Source organism: Ambystoma mexicanum, chromosome 6p (assembly GCF_040938575.1).
Source record: "Ambystoma mexicanum isolate Mex_15411 chromosome 6p, UKY_AmexF1_1, whole genome shotgun sequence".
NCBI classification, from domain to species: Eukaryota; Metazoa; Chordata; class Amphibia; order Caudata; family Ambystomatidae; genus Ambystoma; species Ambystoma mexicanum.
Window position 1 is genome coordinate 598,234,562 of NC_090935.1, and position 21,310 is coordinate 598,255,871.

The following is a 21,310-nucleotide window of genomic DNA, read 5'->3' on the forward strand; positions in this document are numbered from 1 at the left end:
GTTTGGAGGGAAGTTCCCTGGGTTAGGTGCTTGGCTGGATCCCCCCCCCTTGGGCTGGAGGAGTCCACACATAACCCAGGATGGGTCGATTTCCCTTGTAACGTGGACTTACATAATCAGGAGAGCGAGGGACCCCATTTGTGGGGCTGCCTCCCTGGCTCCCTGTCTGTGACTGGCCCGAGGACCTTCTGGGCCTAGCATTATTAGGTGCAGGCAGGTTTTTAGGCCCCCCCATCTCCAAATCCAAAACGGGGGTGACCTTTACCTCTGCCACCTTGGCAGCAGCAGGGGTGCTGTTGGCTTTGGGGTTTTTCTGGGCATTACTTTTGCTATCTACCGGTTTCTGCACCTCATAGATCCGGGTAGCCTGTTCAATGACCCAGTCTAAAGATCTTTTCTCGTGAAAATCCCTCACGAGCTGGGTCATGATATATTTGGGCAAGGCATGAAAAAATGTATTAACGAATTCTCGACTGTCTGTGCGCACCCTTCTTGTGGTCTGTGCAAAAGCACGCTTTAACTCCTGCACAAATTCTTGTGGGGCCTGATCCTCCCCACATTGCAAATTGTAGGCTGCCTTGCGAGCCTGAGGATTTCTGTGAACAGAAAAATGTTTCAGGATGGCCGCCTTATAGGTGGACCATCTTAAATGATTTTGGTCCTCCAGCCCCGCAAAGAAACTGGAGTATTCCGGGGAGAAGGTCCACTTTACATATTGAATGCAGCTTTGGCTGTCCTTCAAATGGAAAGTCTCCATCATTTGTTCAAACAACTCTAAGTGCTCCCAAACAGAATACTTAGCGTTCTTATGGTAAGGCGTGATGACGCTCCTGATCGCCTTAATCTGCTTTAAGGGGTCCTTAAGCAAGGCCCTTTTTGCCTTATTGGCCTTTTTGGTTCGGGTAACCCTTGTCCATTCTTCGTCGGACTCAGAGGCACTGCTCCCAGAGGTTCCCGTCTGTTCTTCCAGGTTTTCCCGGATTCTGCGAGCCTGGGAATGGCTGGCAGAATGTGGGGACCTGGTCTCCTGTGTCCTGCGCAGTTCAGAGGAGTCTTCAGATTCCTCCTTGCTGCCAGGATTTGATGGGTACCCCCTCCACTGACCTAACTGGGCAGAGGTTTTCAGGATGCCCTTAATGGGCCTACTCTCCTGGGGTTCCCCATTGAACTGTACTGTACTTGGGTGCCCATACCCGGATGCCCACCCCTCCATTCCTGAGTGGTACTGGCCTATGAGCCCCATACTCTTAGCTGGATAGTAATCTGCCATCCCTGCAGCCCTGTGCTTATGTGCGCCAGGGGACATGGGGGTGGCAGAGTCCAGGGACTGAGAGGTATGAGGGCCTCTGGTACTAGTGCTCCTGAGGTTATGCTCCGGAGTTTCCCTTTCCCAGCGAACCTCATCTCTATCCGCCCCTGCTCCCTGTTTCAATGCAAGAGCCTGCATTTGTGCTTTCAGTTCCTCTGTTAAGGCCTTACTCGACTCTATCAGTCTCTCCTGCATCGCTACCTGTTGTTGGAGCCTATCATTGTGTTGACAGAGGGCCTCATTTTCCCTCTGTGCTTCCTGGTTAGTCCTGGAGAACTGGGACAGTCTTTGCTGCAGGAGGGTTACCTCCTGATTCCCATCCCTACTGGCCTGCTCCTTTCTTGCCAGAGCATCTTCCACCCTCCTGGTGTGCTCTAACAAGTTCTGGTGTTCTTTTTGGAGGTCACCCAGTCCCTGGTGGGCCAGGTGATTTTCTTCCATTTTTCTTTTTAAATGGCAGACTTCCTGGCCTAAGGTATCCCTTTCCTGACTAAGAGCCTGCATCTGTGCCGCCAGGTCGTCCCTTTGCCTTTGGAAGGCACCAGCATTCTGGCGCTCCTGATCAAACTCTGCCTGGGTATCCAGGTCTTTCAGAATTAGTTTGTTGCTCTCCGCCTTCACTCTATCCAGGTGGCCTTGCAGGGTGACTACCTGCTCAGCACATACCCTGTTGAAGTCCAGTTGTTGCTCCAGCTTTTTCTGGTTTTGCAGTAGGGAGTCCAAACCTTCTTGGTATTCCTTCTGCAAGGCCAGAAATCTGGTATCCTGTTCTACCTTTTCCTGTTGCAGCACATCCATATCCTTCTTTATTTTAATGATGTGCTGCCTACTATCATCTTCTGACTCCTGGCTCCTCTGCAGCCTCTGCTCAGAAGAGACCAGGTCAGATTGGACCTTCTGTAATGCCATCTGTTGCCTATTTGCCAGATTTTGGCTTTCAGCACATCTATCCTGCATGTCTCCCATATATAGGTACAGGTATGCTGCTATCCTGGCAATCTTATTGTGTTCCTCTTTGGCTTTAGGAGCCATATATAGTTCACTCAGGGCCACATGTAAGGGACCCTGATCTCTATATATATCTGACCCTGTTTCAGTGACCTGTTGTGTGATGGCCTGCAACCACACATCCTGGCCCTGTTCAGTCCATTCACCTCTCACAAATAGCTTATGCAAGAGGTGCTCTCTGGCTATTTTCATGTCTACTAAGGTCGTCATTCTAGAGATTGGTCTCTGTCCTGACTTACAGAAGTTTGTATTTTATTTTTGCAGAACAGAACTTTTCTTGGAGTGTCCCTTTTGAGGAATGCTTCACAGCGTAATGCAGCGTGGTGATCCGACCGGATGTATGTATCCCGTCAGTTAGCACACTGTATTAAGCTGCACAAGTGGTATTCTAACCCAAACGTCCGGCTCGAGCCCCCAATTTGTAAGAGGATTCAATTCAACACTACAGCTAAGTCAACGCCTAGTCTATAATACTGAATGAAAACCCTTATTGATATATCTTTAGGTCCAGTTCATGCGTTCTGGATGACTACCCCTGTATAACACCCCTCTCTTGGAATCCCCCTGACCCCACTGAGCCAAGAAGTAGTTCTGTTTTGCAAGTTTAAAAGGTTTATTTGATAATTTAAAATAGATATATCACACTTTATAATAAATTAATACTTGAATATCACCCTTAATCTGATATGATAAAGATTAACAATGGAGAATCTGGCACTAGCACACTTCTTATAATCACTAATGAGTTGACAGGGAATGGATAAGGTAGCACACTGGTAAATAGGAACAAAAGTATAATGTGGTAGAGGATGCTTTATGTAAGCTCAGGTGGATGCAATATTCAATGAATGCAGTACAGAAAATACTCAATAGGATTTCAACCAAACAATGTAATCACTTTTCTCTGGCTATTCACTCCCCCCCTCCTTATGCAATGCAAGGAAATGGAAGGAAGCACACAGTTCTCAGAAATGCAATCAATGTAATCAGTTCAATCCAGCAAGATTAGACAACAGAAAACAGGTAGGAGTTTTGAAATCACAGGCCCAAAATGCTTTGATATGTGCTGGCAATGAATGAGAAATATGCTGGAAACGCTTTTAATTCCCTTTCAGAGGTTCAGGGTGAGTGGCATCTAGTTAATATTAGTCCAGGCTCACACTAGCAATGATGCAGGGATAGTTAACAGGTCAAACGAATTTCTGGCAAATGGAAGGCAAGCAGCAGCAGTTTTTACATGTGAAGAAATTTGCAAATCGCGGTAAAATTCGCGGATGCGCCGAGCGCTATTACAGAGGAACCACAAGGACTATCTCTATCGTTTTGGGGTCCTATGAAAGCCTAGGATCTCAGCTTCAAAATGAAAGTTACTGCAAGTCTCTAGCACAAACGGTCGCGGAGATATGAGCGATTAAATAAAGGTCGTTTTTCAGATTTGAAATTTTAAAGTTCAAAAAGACACGTGCAGCTTGCAACTACGAAATGACAAGTGACAGCTTTGCAAATGACAGGTGACAGTTAGGAGACAGTTCTACTTAGGTTAAATAGATTGAATTAGATGAATTTAAACTAAGAGATTGGTTCTACACAGTTCTGCTGGGTACTCACACTATATTCTTGAGTGAAATGGGCCTCGCCATGGATCTGGTCAGGGTTTTAAACTGGACTCTGGTCTGGTCTGGTCTGGCCTCTGCACTTCACAGTGATCTGGGTCAGATCTCTCTGTTGGTCTGGGTCTCTCTCTGGGCACAGCACTGCTTTCTCTCTGGGTACAGCACTGCTTTCTCCCTCTGGTCTGGTCTCTAGTTCTGGATAGATTGAAGTCTCTAGTTTGGCTCTCTGGAAGTTTGATGGAGGTAAAGTATGGATTTTTCCGGCAGGGCTTCCAGCGGCAGATGGATTTTGAAGGTCCCTATCTGTCCTGTCTGTCTGCTTTTATGTGTTTAGAATGTGGGTGTGTTCTAGCATCACTGACCCTACCTCTCTCTCAGCTTCTAATTGGTCAAACTTCCATTTATCATTTGATTGGGGAATGAACTGTGAGTCAGCGTGATGTCATTTTACAGCCTGCAGAAAGTCCACTCCTCCTGTCAACTTACACACAAATCTAGATTTGAAACAAATACATATTTGCAGAGGTACATATTGTTTTAAAATCATATGCACCCATCATGCATTACAGGAGGTATCCCCTGTTCAAACTCTGCTCTTCCTGGGAGCTTGCATTCAGAACTGGCACATATTTCACTTTTTAACTGATTTTGCAATTTCTGACATGGACCCAACTTTACATACATGTGTGCAGGGAGTATGGACATTAACTGAAGAAGTTTCAGATTTTTAACATGCATACAGTTAGAGTAATATCCATTTTTCCGCTAAAACCCCCCTGAACATGCCACCGGGTCGAAAAACCTCTTAAAATGTGGGCAGAACAATCACACGAATTATGGTATCATTTATAAAATTTTCACATGTCCGCTCTATGAGTTATTCATCTTTTTAAAGTTATGTTCTGGCTCCAAAGGGGTGTGGTTTACCCTCAGCACATGGTATAGAAACCAGTCTTTCCAGTTTCTGCCAAGCCAGCTTGCTCTCACAGGCAGTGCTCCTCCCAGCTCCTGCCAAGAGGAAGCTACAATTTACGACTGCGGTAATAAAAACCTTTGCCTGAGTGAAGAGGGCTTTGTTCACTCTCTTGCAGAGCACAGATAATTCAATTATCAGATAGATGGCATATCCTTAGTTTGGGCAGCAAAAGGAAGGTTGGCCTGGGAACACAGTTGTGACTCAAGTTTCACTGCTGATGGGGGTAGCTGCCAGGCAGAATCAAGTTCCTTAAGCCAGACTTTCAGCTACTGTCATGTTATTTGTTGCTTTTTAAATTAACTTGCAATTTTACACATGCAGCTAGAAGGCTGATTCTAAGTTTAAAACTATGACATTTAAACAGTTACAAAGGCATGTGACACCAAACATAGCTCACTCATTTAATCTAAACATTTTCGATTTTAGTGTCTTTAAATCCAGTGCAACTTAAACTGCTGAAATCCACAGCACAGCCAGTCTTGTTATAAACCTTGTCTTATGATCTTCATTTCCCAGATTTTGTAGGCACACAAAACTCCATTCTGCCAAATGTCTGCTGGTGTTCAGTAAATATTTTGCACATATTGCAATGTTTGAAATAGGCACTTTGGCTTGCCTTCAGAGAAACACAGGGTGGTTTTAAACTGCCGGCTTTTGAATAGTGGTGAGCACTGGTACTGCACCCATTTTTGGGATTTAAGAAAATGAATTCCCCACAATTCTAGGTTGCATTTGGCAATCAGCATTGCCATTCCCAATGGTTTCAGACTACTGTGTGGGTAGTCCAATGGTGGTTTTAGGCAGTTTCCTTCTGTGCCCATAACATCGGCAAAAATGGGTGGCAGCCTATTCTTCCTGCATTTCCCTGTGCATTTTCTGGGAAGCTCTGGCCATCATGATGTTTTCATGTCAGTACTGCACAGTTTTGAGGTACGGCTCGGATGCATGGGTAAATACATCCCACACTGCCACTGTCACTGGCTCACGTACAACAACAGTGGTAGCTTTGACTAATAAGCAATAGATGTGTAGGGCATTGTGGCAATCCTGCTGCAATGGGATCCAGGGCAGAGACACAGTATGCAATACAGTGATGCTTGTCACTTTGCAATGGAGTCACATCACCTACGGCAGTTTTATCACATATAAAGATAAATGGTTTCTGATAAGAGGGTAAACCTAGAGCAGGGGCTTTCGACAGTTCTTGCTTGAGTATGACAAATGTCTCATGAGCCTCTGGGGATGAAGGTTGGTTTTGTCGGTTGAATTAAGGGTAAGCCCCTTTCACAATCAAGGTCTTAACCCATTTTTTAGTCATGCTGAGAAAACCTCTCCTCTGTTTGCAGGTTACACATTTGGGAACCTGAAGGATGACGTCGATTTTGCCCGAGACCGGTATCCATCTCCCTCAGTGTAATGCACCAGGTAGCGGGCTCTGATTTTGCTTGGCCACAGTTTTTCTTTGGGGGCATTATGAGCCTTCAAAGCAAGAACTGTTTACTGTTGGGGGGAATTTCTGTGCCAATTCCCTTGCACCTTAGAGACCCCCAGCCCTTTTTCTGGACTCGGGGCTTTTTAAATGTTACTCCTGAGTGAGTGGGACCTTTTTCTCACTCACTTGTGTTTTTCTGACTATGATTTTCTATGTTCCTTACTGTTTTATGAAGTCTGGTAAACTCCGTAGGCATCTGGTTTTGCATTGTGACACACAGCACCTTTTGTGCAGTGCCAGACTTCTCACTCTCAAATGTTTAACTACATTTTCTTGGGTTAACTACTGTTCCCAAGAATAGTAAGATGACCCCTGTCTTATTTAACCTTTTACTTCATGGGTGCAGCACACACCACCCTATGTGGAGTGCTGGGGGGATGACCTAGTAATTCCTTTAACCCATTCCTCATGTAACATTTTGTTACACTAACTCACTTGAATGGCTGGTGGTAGTGGTTTCTTTTTTACTACCTAGTGATACCTCCGCTGCAGGGCTGCAAACAAGGGTGACAATTTCCCCAAAATGGCCCCTGTCTTCTTTTTTTGCCATTTCATGTTCGTTTCTTCTGGGCTTTTACTCTGTTGTTTGCATCAGGTCCTTTGTGTAGTTTGTCTTTGGCGGCCTTCAGCCCTGAAGCCCGCCCAGGCTGGAGTGTGTCTGGAAAGGCAGGAAGTGAGGGAGGGTCCTGAAACATATGTGTCCTTTGTCTCTAGGTGTGCCTGAGTGAAACCAGTTCCTATTGGCCAGCCGGGTCCCCTGGAAGGACAGCCACCCTGCTGTGTGATTGACAGCCTAGGGCTGTGAATTAATGGGAACTTGCATTAAAAGCGACCACTGGAGGACAGAAACTGAAGCAGAGGATCAGCGAATACACCAGCAGCACCCTCCTGGACCATGAAGTGCCCGGTGAAGCCCTGCAGCTGTGCTGACTCCGTTTTATCGAATCGACAGGAAAGACCCGCAAAGGGCGACGACTTCCCTTAGGCTGGTGGGACCAACTAGCTCCTGGACAAACTCTATTTTGGTGCAACCCACAACTTGCTGCGACTTTCCAAAGCCGCAGAAGCCCAATACCCGGGGTATCTCAACCACTTGTGAGTGCATTGTGTTCCCAAGTCTGAATCCAGACAGATCTTCGTAGGCATCCAGGGGACCCTACAGAAGCATGAAATCCACATCCAGAGTCCCCTCACCAGAGTCCAGGGCCGAGGGATCAAGAATATCCTAACCAGAGCTTTGCGTTCTTCGTTGGCGCCAAAACCAGAAAGAGTAGCTGAATCGACAGAAATCCATTGCTGCCAAGTCCCTTTCTCGAGTGCTGCCGCAGGAACCTGCCAGACGTCCTCCCTTTCGTCACCAAGGACCAGGAACAATGGTCCACTGCATTGCATCGTGAAGGCAACCAGCTGGAACACTTTCTTAATTTTCAAGGTACTGTGGGGCCTGGAGGATTTTATCCTTTTGCCATTTGGGGTCCTTTCTACCTTTTGGGAGTGCATTTTAACCAACCATCAAGTTGACCTCAACTCACCTGCATTGGCCTTACAGCTTGTGCATCCTAAAGATGACTCCTCTTGAGTTGCTGTGATTTCTCTTTTGAACACCAACTATTTAAGAACATGTTTTTTAAGAAGAAGAGCATCAGGACTTTGTCCATTGACTTTGGCTGTCCTAGCTCCCTAGAGACCTCCTTCTAAGCCTATTGGCTTTGGTAGTGCTTGTTCCCTTACAGGTCTTAAATGTTGAACTCTTTAATGCTGGGAAAATTGACTGCCTGCATCCCTTTGGAAGAATCTGATTGTTCTTATAACCGTCAGTCTGTTCTGATCTAACCCTAACCTTTCCTTTGTAAGAAACTCAATATTGCATGGGTGACACTATATAAATGTTATACTGACCTCAAATGATGTCCTCTAAGGATGCTGGAACATGTGTAACATATGAATGAATTACTCACCTGCCTTATTGTTCACTTTTTGAATTGAATCCTAACTGAAAATTACTGTTACAGCAAATTACTGCTTTTTAAAGCATGCTTTTAAATATCTTGTGTATAAATAAATAATGTATTATAACTCTATGTAAGTGTTTACTTGCATACCAGTATTTACTGGTTTCATTACACAGCTCTACAGCTCACATTACCCCTCTTGATGTAAGCCTGGCTGCTCAGTCACACTACCAACTTGTGTAGTACAGGCCTATATTAAAAGGCGGGTCTAATATCAAGGAAATAAGTCTTGTGTAGTCCCACACCAGTTGGACTACCCTAGGTAGGATGAACAGCAGCAGAGATCTAACACAAATCGATAAGAATCCTTATCGGTTTTCTACGCTGGCAAAATAGCAGTATTGCAAGGATTCTGGGTTGGAACAATAGTTCCTTCCAGAAGCAGAGATTCAGTGAAGGGTTGAATATCTCTGCTTCTCTCGAAATGGCATAATGCTGGATTCATGGAAGAGGTTTGGCTGGGTTCAGAATCATACCCATGTTACACGTTCAATATGCGTGAAACCTCATTTGCATGAGCGGTCCATGATTGCAGAGGAAGTTGGTCTACCAGTTTGTTGCAACAGGGGACTGTCTTCCTTTGTTCCATACGTTAGAAGAGACACATCTTGTAAGACAGCAGATAATTCAATTTCCCTCTGTACAGACACATCCCACTAATACCATTGGAGGAACAGTAAATAGTGCAAACCATTCCACGTAGAAAATCCAATTGACTGGTGAATCATATTGAGGTGTAGGCTGGCCACACATACCCACAGGATCAACAACCTTGTGTGAACATGGAGCATGCAGAAGCCTTATGTTTAGAGTGAAAGGCTCCACTGTCTACTAAACAAGAGACATTCGTTCCACTAACAGAGCATTCTAACTAGGCAGTGGATCAGTGAAGCAGAATGAAAGGTGCATGCATGTTGCTGGGCTATGCAGTCTTTATAACGAAAATGCTATGAAGAATGAATATATATCGAATCTTTTATAACGAAACATTTTATGAAGAATGCACTTGGGGGTAGGGTAAAGGGTTAAATCGTGTTGGGAAACGGGTGGGAAGGTTTTTTAGGGGTGGGAAACAGGGGTTTGAGGGGTGCCCACCCAAAAAATTCAAATGTATATTTTTCATTATGAAAGTTTTGTTATAAGTGCATTCTTTATGAAATGTTTCGTTATAAAGACATGTAACCTGTTGCTGGCTATTTGGCTGCCCTATTGTGGGTTCAACAAAGTGGGCGGGGGAGGCAGGAGAAGTGATTGGGAAAAGGGCTGAGTAAAAAATCGACCAGTCTGTTGAGCTGGTGGGTTTGGACAGTCTGTCTTCCAATGCCCAAATTATTTGCAATTTTTACACTGGTCACTGTATGGGTTGGGCAATTGTGAAGTAGCCCAAGTATGAGGTAACACTGTATGAATGCGGGCACGTTAAGGGAACAGTGACCAAATCAGCCTTGAATAAAACAAGACCCTTTTTTCCCCAGTTGAGACTGTTATTTCACATCGCCATGGGATCCCGGAGGGACATAGCGCTCGTGGTTAATTGAATAAACATGACCATCACACACTTCGAGAATAAACAATTTTTCATATCAAAAGATTAATAATTCACAGGAATGGCAACCGCAACAGGAATCGCGTTAAATAAGCCATTTGAGATTTCAGCCCCCCCCCCCATTATCGTGAATCAGTTTCAATTTGTTAGATTAAAGTTCACATTTGCCAATCACGTTTTACATCAGCAAGACCTGAAGCAAGACCTGAAGCGAGACTTGCCGACAAGAAGACGAGAGCAACATCAGCCAGGGCATGAGACAGCACTCGATCAGGACACGAGCAACGCATGGTACCCCAGTTAGTATCCAATAATATGCACCTGCAGGGCGCTATTGCTCACATAGACGGACTAACGTGAAGCAATTGATGCCGTCACAAATCCGTGACGTCATCCCGGGCGCTCGTGGATAACTGCGACAAAATAAATCATCTTTCAAAATGGCGGTAGTGATCCATGCACCACACCGAACGCCGCCCCATTTTAAAAGATTAAGTACTGTAAGCAGAGGTAAGGATATGGGACACTACACTGATATATAGACGGCATTTAAAATATAATGGAACTTGTAGGAATGCAGCTTTTATTTTTCAGAGTGTGAAAAAGCCTGGTGTACCAGTATCCACTCCATAAAGTAAAGATATTCGATGGACAATGTTGGCATTGGAGTATTTTACATATGGACGGCTATGAGCTAATAGCTGTATGACTCATGGGCAATATTGACATATACCAGATCCTGGCTCTGAAGCCTAACAGTAATTGGTGCTGGGATAACCATTAAACTAAAGTACATTTCCAATGGTTCGAATGTTCAATTCCTTTTTGAGTGACCTAAAATGTGCGCACCAACAGTGTTTTTTTTTCTTCTTTATTCCATGTGTTATGAACAGTCACTAATGCATTTCCAGCATCTGCTTATTGTCTGAGCGGATATGCTGCAGCATTACCTTGAGACGGGGTATTGGGGAGCCAAGTTGAGGATGCTCTAGTTGTGAGAGTGGTACCACACAAATTGGGGGTTGGCCAGCTCGCATGTAACGAATCAAGGGCCGACTCTGATCATGAGACTGAACCACCCAGTGAGTTTATAGGGTAGATTGACTGCACTCTGGATTGTAACTCCGCCTGTTCATCTGACTGATGTGCAGGTGTAGATGCCGGTGGTTGGGGTTGTGGCTGATCAACTGTCTGGTTCAATAAGGCTGGACTATAAGAGCCCAGAATGTCTTTAGGAGGGCGCAGCCCTTGGAGTTCTGGATGAAGTAGACCAGGGGTCTGCAACCTTTGCCTCTCCTGATGTTTTGGACTACAACTCCCATGATGCCTCATCATTGAGGTTGTGGACTGGGGCTAGTGCAAAACTTTGGGAGAGTCAAAGGTTGTAGACCCCTGAAGTAGACTATAGCCAAATCTGTGTATTGTCTTTTAACTTTCAGCTGTTCTGGAAACCTCCATTGGGCATCTTTCAATGCTTCATTTCAGATTTGATGCGCCTTTTAGCGCCTCTGGTACACGAATCAACAAATGTGTTCTACTGTTTCTGGTTCCTGTTAAATGGACAGTTCTGTCTAGTTAAAATGTGCTTTGCTGCAGGACCTGCTTAGTGATGTAATCGCGTCAAAAATAGTAGATCCAGAAATAGGAACATCTTGGGTAAGTGATATTTATGTACATAAAAGAAGCTGCACTCCCCCTAGGAGGGAGTAAGACTTGATTTGACTGGCTTCCCTATCCTCACAGGGTTAAGGCCAGAATTGGCTCTTCACAAAGGCCCAGCTCAAATGCGCCAAGAACACCATTTCCAAACAATGGTTCGTTCCTCACTCAAACCTGTCCATAGAATATTCAGCCATGGTATTCTATTGTTACTTTGATGTGGTATAGCATATTGTAAGGTGCCTAATAGGGCACTGAGCTCATTCCTGGGGCAGGGTTCGAAATTGAGGGGAGCTGGGAGCGATTTAGCGCCTGCTTTTAGCCTATGAGTGCCTGGCTAGCTTGCCAGCAGCAGCTAGCAGGAGCTACTTTTGGCTCCCCAGGGCAACTGATGTGGAACAAACGCGCCATTTTAATTTAACTCTGTGTGTTTGAAACGATCTATAATTAAACATTAGGACACATCTAAACATTTAAAGCGAAAGGACTCATCAATAATGTAGAAAATGTTAACTTTGAATCGTATAAAAAAACTTAGATTTGCCGAACGCTGTGTAATAGCTCCTTGTTCCCCAGTGGTTGCTCCTGGCCTCTGGTTAATGCTGGATACCCAGGAGCTGCCTTGGGCTCCTGCATCTCGAATCTGAATTTTGATCCCTGAGGGGCTATTTCGGCCCAGTTGACCGCTGCCATTCAACTTAGGTTCTGCTTCTGGAATAGGGGCTGGAGTGGGCTTTCGAAGGCTATCGATTGGAAAAAAAAGTATGTAATCTTGCGTTGGTAATTTTTTGTCTCTCGCTAGCGGGCTGGCTGCAACAATATGCTCTTGATGATCCCCTCCTCGCTTGTGTCCATTTTCATATATATCCTTGTTCACGTCAGTGTTCGTTTTAATCAAGATCCTAGCAGCCTGTGGATTTTCATAAATCTCTCCTTCTGCCTCTCTTTAAAAGACCTACTCCTCAGATTATATATAATTCATTATCACCCTCCCTCCGCTCTTATAAAGGGAAACCTGGAGGAGGTCTGGGCAGCCCTGAAAGAGGCTAGCATTCAGGAGTAGAACAGTAACGCTTTACCCTGGTCATGTGCATTAAGACCTTGTTTTGCTGACGATTGCTCATTTAACACTGAGACACAAGGCTACCCAAGGTTATATTATTCTATCGCCAATAAAGCTGTGGTTAAGGACTTTACCGTCCTTGGACGGAATTTGCCATGTCATTGGCTTATTTTCCATATCCGGTCAGTAACTGTGTAAACTGATCACCATAGGGCTTTCAGTTATCCATCCGTTGAGAAAAGTGAGGGGGGAACCTCTTTTTACCGGATCTAAATGGAAATGCTTCTGGTGTGGCGCATCCATAATGGGCGACTGGGCGCTGACTCGCTATTGCCGCCACCCATTCTGGATGATTGGAACCAGCCCAGCGAAAACATTGAGTGCTCCCTCAGCTGCAGTTGGCAGCAGGTAAGAGTGCTCCTGGGCTGGCCTCAACTGTCAAAGGGAAACGTGCAGCTAGTTTTCGTACTGTGGCATGGCATATTTTGCTGGGCATCAATGGTAAAGCAAACATAAGTCTTATTACATGGCTGAACTGGCTTACTTAGTTGCAGCCAGTCTGGCTGTATTTTTCGTTTGCTTTTTGTGTGGCATAGCATTTTTTACTACGCATCAAGGGTGAAGCCAACAAGGTAAATGTTTTTACATGGTGACACTACTCTCATTTGTGCAGGCAGTTTGGACATGTTTTCTTCTTATGGGGTGCCATTTTTACTGTGTAAGCCAGCAAGAGTATGTTCTTGCCTGGGATACTGGAATGGACATGCTTGCTTGTATCATTTCTGGCATTATGCTTAGAGCAAATGAGTATGTGCTTGCATGGGAATACTGGCTTATATTGGTGCAGCCGCATGGACATAATTTTTATGCTGGTATTTATTGTGGGAAAAGGCATTATAAAAATGCATTGGAAATTAGTCCTGTGCAATGTTTGTGGCTTTCATTGATTTAATTTTTTTCATGAGTTACCCTACAAAACCAATTGCAAACTTTGTGGCTTTTTACCCAATTTTTTGCAGAAAGTCTGCTGTAAAATGCACCGTTTTAAACCATTATTTTAAAAATGTTCTTGGGGTGAATTTCCTAGAGCCCCTTTTGTTTGGTTCGGGCTCCCTCGCTTTGCTCCTGCATATTTGGGATAACATTTACGCCTCTCCAATTAAAAACATTCACCAGTCGCGACTGTACTTTAGGAGCCTCCAGCAAAACTATTTTGAACATATCTTTACTTGAAATACTGGACATGCTGCCATTTTTCTTGCAAATTGCATGATTCCAAAAGTGTATGGAAAGTAATGTACAGGCAGACATTGCACTAATCTGTATCGAACACATGGTTGAGTGTTTAAGTAATTGTGTTTTGAACAGGAAACGCACGCTCATTCTCTGACCATTGCTTGTGGTAGGGTTTCGGCAGGGGCATTTGCCGATTTTACCGGATCATTATGAATGCTTCCACTATGAATACAGGCAATTGCATGTATCCTGGGGCTGGAGTCAACTAGTAGAACTGCTGCAACCTCAGAGCAGATGTTTCATTGGGTATAAACATGCCATGTCAGTGTAACAGTATCACCTTTTTTCAAAGTTACGCTTGTTTGTCTTCCTGACTTGCTGTGGTTTAATGATCGAATAAGGCCTCCTATTTTTGACAGCCAGTTAATCTCCTGTTCAGAAGATGGCAGTGTCCGGTTATGGGAATTTCAAGAAAAGCCGCAGCTTACAGCGGAGTCTGTTCCTGCAGGTCTGTTTAAACTTCTAGCAAAACAAATCGAAGTGTCTGTTCTTGTGAATGGGGATACATTACATGTGCAGCTTGTACTTTGCTGCTTTTTGTCTCCCCCAATGCCAATGCCAGCCAAGCGGGTGTGCATATAAAATAAAAAAGTACAAGAGAATACAAATACTGCGTGATGCTCAATGTGCAACAGAAAATGGCCCTCTAAATTTAAATAACTGCTGTTTTTTGTTTTTGCTTGTTTTTCATTAATGTACTAGATATATTGAATAACCTGAGCTACTAGTCTACCAACGACTTTAAAGTGTGCAGGTGCATCGAAGGAATCGGTCTCCCTTTAAACCTAAAAGCAATGTTGCTACAGTGCTCTTCCTTTCAATTACAGATGAAGAGCAGAGTGAGGGCCTCTGGGAAGGCCTGTGCTGGGAGCTCGGTAGTTTCACATCTATTCCACCTTCCTCTGCGCTGGCACGGGAGAGGACTGGCGCATCATTGCACATCATGGGTCTTGAATTGTTTCTCTTCCCTCAGTGGGTTTAGAATACAGATACCTTGCACACGCCCAAACCTGGGTTGTTTCACAGCTAGCAGTCCTCTCCCCGCGTTTCCTACATTAGCTCAAGGGACTGTGAAATCAGGACGCTTCTACATTCTGCAGGTTACCCGGATCGACTTTATATTTGATGAGCACTAATGGTAAAGGGAACCCGGCACGCGTGTTTTGCATGTGCACCCGCCTTTTTCAGCTGCGCAGCTCGCAATCCCCAGTTCTACCTCTGCAATACAGAGGTGAGGCCCATTACGCGCTCTGAAGAAGGCAGAGGTACAGCGTTTCTTTCTGTGTGTCAGGACTTTTCATAGCCACCACGCTGGTGCGCACTTCTGTGTTAGAATGGCCCTCCCCATGCCCTGAACCACCCTGGTGGGTTTAGGAAAGAAGAGTACTCCTGCTGCTGCGTAGGTGTGTGATGCAGAGGTTGCTGGCCTCCATTGTATTTTGAATGAACACATTTTTCATGTCTAGTCTCTGTCACGTGACTGCCTCATACCGCTTTATTACCCTCACCAATCATCCAGGAAAAAACCTGGTGATAGGTTTGTGCCAGTATAAAAAGGAACAGCCCCCACCTGTATGCCACTGCTTTCTCTAACTTTCATACTTCCCATTACTGCAGCCATCCCGCCCCATCATGCAAGTTCTTTTGAATCTCCTGATGCGCCAGTTGGTCTCTGCATGCTACGAAATCCATTTAGCATGGGCCATTCCCTTTCCCCTTTCCCTAATTCCTCCTCCATGTCGTCTTCCCTACCAAGAGGACCTGCTCTCGTGCAAGGGGCGTCGGGTTCTCCATCCAGAGGTCAAGACTTTCAACCTTCACGCTTGGTATCTGAAAGGTTGAGGTATAAGGATTGGGACCTCCCGGATGACGTGATGGAGGTGTTGCTTTCGGCCAGGCGGCCAGCAACCAAATCCCTGTACCGTTGGCATAGGTTTTGCGACTGGTGCGGAGGACAAAATGTTGATCCTTCTCAGTGTTCCATTCCGATGGTTTTATCTTTCTTGCTTTCTTTGGCCCACAGGGGCCTTCAAGTAGGTACCATTAAAGGTTACCTGGCGGCACTGTAACTTCAAGCGCTCGTCTGAAGAATGTCCTTATTTGAAGATTCCTTTTGATTTCCCAATTTCTTAAAGTGCTCACTAATGTGTTCCCGCCATCCCCGTTCCAGGTGCCGGTTTGGGATCTGAATTTGGTCTTCAAATTCCTGATGCGTGCTCCATTTGAACCTTTGCACTCTTGTCCTTTGAGACTGTTTGTCTTTCAAGACAGTGTTCTTGGTTGCGGTTACATTTGCTCGCAGAGTGAGTGAACTGCAGGCACTTTCATCTAAGCCACCCTTTACTCTGTTCCACAAGCATAGGGGTGTACTGAGGGTACGTCCTTCCTTTCTACCTAGGTGAAAGCCAGAAAGTGGTTCTTCCGTCTTTCTATCCTCCTCCTCATTCTGGTAAGGAAGAGGAGCGACTTCATAGGTTGTACCCTAGGAGAGCTCTGAGCTTTTATATTTCTAGGATGTCCAGGGTCAGAGTGGACGATCAACTCTTTGTGGGGGTATGCTGGACACCGATTGGGCCAGGCTCTTACCAAACACACCTTGTCCAGGTAGATTATCCTCACCATTACTGAATGTTACCGATTGGTGGGCAAGGACCCTCCTGAAGGGTTGCAACCTCATCCCACTAGGGGCGTGGCTACTTCCACAGCCTTGCCGAGGGGTGTTACGTAGCTACATGGGCTTCTATCCACACCTTTGTCGAGCATTAGTCCCTGGATATGCTCCATGGTCAAGATATGGCCTTTGGTAAGGCAGTTCTTTATTCTGCTATCTGATTGGGTATTCTAAATTATTTCTCTCCTCCATTTTTCTGGTACTGCTTTGATAGTCTACGTTGGAGGACACAATCCGTTCGAAGAACAAGTTACTTACCAACTGGTAACGTTCTTTCGACTGGATGTTCCTCCAACGTATTCCACATCGCCCTCCCAACCCCTTACCCCTCTGGGGAATTTCCTATGCTGTTGCAGCTTACGTTCCCTCAACGCTATGTGCTGTCAAGCAGGCATTGGATATGTGCATGTCACAAGTTGTGGAGGAAAAACATAAACTGAGGCTACGGGCACCGTGCGTCCTATTTATAACATCCGGTGACGTCGACCTCGACGGAAGCCTTCGAGGGACACCGACCTGAGGCCATCGACGCAGGACGCCCTCTGCCGAAAAAGTTTCCGAAGCACACAGCTGTGGACATTGCATGTCAAATATGTGCAATACGTTGGAGGAACATCCAGTTGAAAGAACGTTACCAGTTGGTAAGTAACCTGTTCTACTAGCGATCCACGCAGTTCTGGCATGCCGCCACATGTGCTGCTTGCCCGGGATGGCTACTCCTACTGTTCCCTATATCACTTTTCTTTCCACAAGCGACTGATGTCATGGCTACATCCCCCTGACGTGCTGGATGAAACCCTTATCCCTGACTTGCGTGAGATGCTCCACGACCTTTACCGTTCTGTCGGTCCTGCTTATCTCTTCAAAACTACATCTCCCTCCCCATAAATCCATCCATTGTGACCTAGCATCAATTTACTGCATTTGCATTGCCCAGAATTTAATTTTGTCTTTTATCCGCATTTTGGCTGTATCTGGATGTTACCTTCGTCCCATTCACACATGCCTGCATACTTGATGCAGTCCCATGGGGCGTGGCTTTGTGAGTTTTGCATTTACCCTGATTTTGTCTCCTATATATCTGTATACCTGATGTAGCCCCCCCGTACCATGAGACGTGGCTTGCCAGATTATGCTACTAAAAGCCACCTTTATGTTGTAACATGTATGCATGATCCTGCACTTCTAAGAATGTCACTGCACACTTACTGTAACTAGCGCCCTGATACCTGAGGGTTTGGCATGCTGCTATAAATGCAAAAATAAATAAAAGCAATCTATACATTATTCGGTGAAACGAAGTTTGCTAGGTGGGAAAGTGGACCCAGTTCTCTAAAAAATCAGTAAAGATGCTTGACCGCAAATCTAAATTAAAGATTTCACAATCTTAATCAAATCAATGTAGCTATTTTAAATGAAAAATGCATTTTTGTGGAAAACAAGAAATTGTATGTATTAAAGATATGTATAAAGTTTTAATTGAAACCAGATATACAAATAAACATTATGATGATATTTTTTTCATGCAGCTTTTTATTGAACACTCAGAGCAAGTTATGTAGTCACCGTGTAATCTCACAGCTGCATGTTGCGCCAGGGCCAAGAAGACTTCAACCAATCTGTTTCAACAAGGACATTACTGATACAAGAGACTAGACAGAGGCAATATAGTACTTGTGAGGCAGCCTCAACACAATGACCACAATTACCAAGTGCCCTCCCTTGCGACCCCCCATAGTGGTAAGGAATTAGTACTTTGTACATACATGGGTGGCAATAACAACAGGCAAATGTACATAGATACATTGCCCCGCAAATATAGAGTGCCCCACCAATAGGAAATGAAGTAAATTAAATAAAGAAGAGACTTTACCTGCAATATTCAGTACAATTCTCCCAGTATGTGTATACTACTTTAGAAGTGATACTAGCGAGGGTGATAGTATCTTGATGGCTCATGTTAGTATTATGAATGGACTTTGCCCATTCTTCACCACTGAGGGGAAATAAATCAAGAAGCAAACAATACAAAAAGTGGTATGACAAAGATTTCAGGAAAGCAAAAAGGTCTTAGTCTGTCTGGCCAAGCAGGTGCCTGTGTGGGGGTCTACGTTATTACGGGATGCAAGAGGGCAGTATAAACGTTGATTAGAAGCGAGAAGGAGGAGTTTGTTGTAAACATGTGGGAATCCCTGCTGAGCACCATTAATGCCGGGGAGTTTTAGAGATTCTGGATAATCATGGGAACTGGAAGATGTGAAAACCAGATAATGTGAGGAACCTGAGGGTGTCCTCACTTCATTTCTCCCAGCATCCTCCTCTGAGGTGGCCAGGGAAAGGCCATCGCTTTTGGATCTCGACCCTGGAGGTGGATATGCAAGGGAGGATCACTTGGGTCGAGGGAACTTGGGGAATGGGGAGAGGACGTCCTTAGATGAGACATGGTATTTCCCATTCCCTTTCCAAAATTAACCTTCTGTCCCAAAAGCCTCTGTAGGCTACTGTCAGCCTTTTCTCCCCTACAAAATGTCCTTCAGAAATAAAATGTTAATACTGGGACGAAGAAGAGACCAACTAGGGCACATCCTCATTTCGATAATACAAACCTCCCTAAACACCACTTTGGTAGAGAGACAAAGAAGAGGGCTATGGAGGACTTCAGATGGAACAGCCAGGCATGGTCCGTTAACTATAGTCAGGCAATTGAACTAAATGGCCCTCACCCGTGGTCACTAGGCAAGCCCAACATATATAAAAATACAGGCTGTACACGAGAGAGACAGCAGTCTGGAGAGTGGAGCCGGCTGGAGAGAGGCGGACCGGAGAGACAGGAGCGGGAGACACGGGTGCTGGAAGCAGTGTTGAGCAAGGGCAAAGGACGCTGGGGCCAAGGCAGGCCCAGAGAAGGTCTAGAAGTCCTGCACACTCTCTGTGGCAGGCGCAAGCAGGAACTGTGGTCACTGCGAACCTCCCGGAGAGCGAGCAGTGCTCTCTCCGACCTCCGTGAAGGAAGAGCAGGGTTATTGAAAGCTGAACGAAGGAAGAGGAGCAGGTCGAAGCTGAAGGGAGCTGCCGACTCAAGCCGTTGAGTGTAAATAGGTAACACTCATATCGGAACGCTCTGGGAACCTGAAGCAAGCATTCCTTGCTTATCGAACACACTGGAAATTGTCTTAAGCACTTCTAAATGCTGAAACAAGTGCCTTTAAATTTCGAACAAACTGAAAGTTGTTTCAAACCCTGTTAAATGCCGAAACAGTTGATTTTGAATACTGAAAGAATTGAGAGACATAAGCAATACTGGATGTCGTACGAAGCCTAAGCAAGTGAAGAACATTTCTAAATGTAATGAAGTATTTCTGAATGTCATACAGTGCCACAACAAGTTATGAGCATGTTTGAATGGAATGAAAGCAAGGTGGTACAAGTGGCAAATACCACAGAGTGAACTTGGTGAGATACAATTGTTGGCCAAGCCAATAGAAGCCCAAGAAGGGTGTCAGAGGAGAAACCAATATCGACACAAGCAAAGTGTGCAAGGAACTTCTGGTTAAGAGGAAACCTGTATTGGCAATAGCCGGAAGAGTACAGGACGTGTAACAAAGTGAATGGTGGCCAAACTGGCCACGGTAAAGTGTTGGAAGAATAATACGAATGGAAGGAACAATCTTCACTGTCAAGGGAAAGCAGTGGACATTTGTTGATGCCTTCACAGTAACCATTCAAGGGAATATCCTGGAGACAGTTTGGCATAACCATTTTAAACATTTGTATAATTAGTTTTTAGTGTTATACAGAACACAGAAGTGATGGGGTCGCAGTACGAGGGGTGTGGACCCTTGGTGCTGTCCCAAGAGGAGGTGGGGGAGTCGCTAAGGAGTCAGAAGGCTGATAAAGCACCAGAAACAGATAAAAAAGTACTGTGGACCTATAGAAATCAGAGCCTAGCATTTGGGTACCTTATCTAACACTATTGTTTAATGCAGCATTATTGACTGTGATTCATCAAGAATTGACCAAAAAATATACCACTTCGCCCCTACATAAAGACATGACTAAATTTTTTATAGACATTGGTTGGACACACAGAGGGGCTACTGTCAATAAAGAAAACTATAAATACACTCGGAAAAAAAGTGGACCTTTGGGATTGGCTTGAGAATTTCTCTCATTTAAGCAGTCTTAACACCTATCATTTTGTGAAATATAGATTGTATAATTTCATGAAACCACAAGCCTACCTATACCTCTGTCCCACTAGAAGGCTTAGACACTTCATCATCTTGTTCCGATTGGAGCAATTGCCTACCCTGCATACTGTAGGAGCTTGGGAAACATCCCTGCTGAAGAGCGAATATGCCGTCTTTGTAAATCCCCAGAATATCTAGAGACAGCCAGACATCTTCTTACTGAATGTCAGACACTGAAGGATACAATCTTACACTATTTGGGTGAATTCGTGCACGATCCTTTAACTATATGTGAAATGTCATTCTGGCTTTATTGCACTAACACCTGCAATATGCACTTATTCATTGCATTATATAATGTCTGGCAACAGGTTGAACTAGGTCTGGCTCTCTGATTTGAACTATTTTAGCATTGGGGACACCAAGGAATTGATTGGGCACCTTATTTGTTATAGGAAGTGGTCTTCCATTAATT

At 44.8% G+C, this 21,310-nt stretch overlaps 1 protein-coding gene across 1 annotated transcript in view; it reads left to right on the top strand.

The window, feature by feature from the left end:
- The window catches only part of WDR41 (WD repeat domain 41), a 579,210-nt gene that overhangs the window by 428,043 nt on the left and 129,857 nt on the right, over positions 1-21,310 (top strand). The window contains exon 11 of the mRNA XM_069627429.1: positions 14,334-14,422. Coding sequence (XP_069483530.1) covers positions 14,334-14,422 — 89 coding nt within the window. The remainder of the gene's footprint in view (positions 1-14,333; positions 14,423-21,310) is intronic.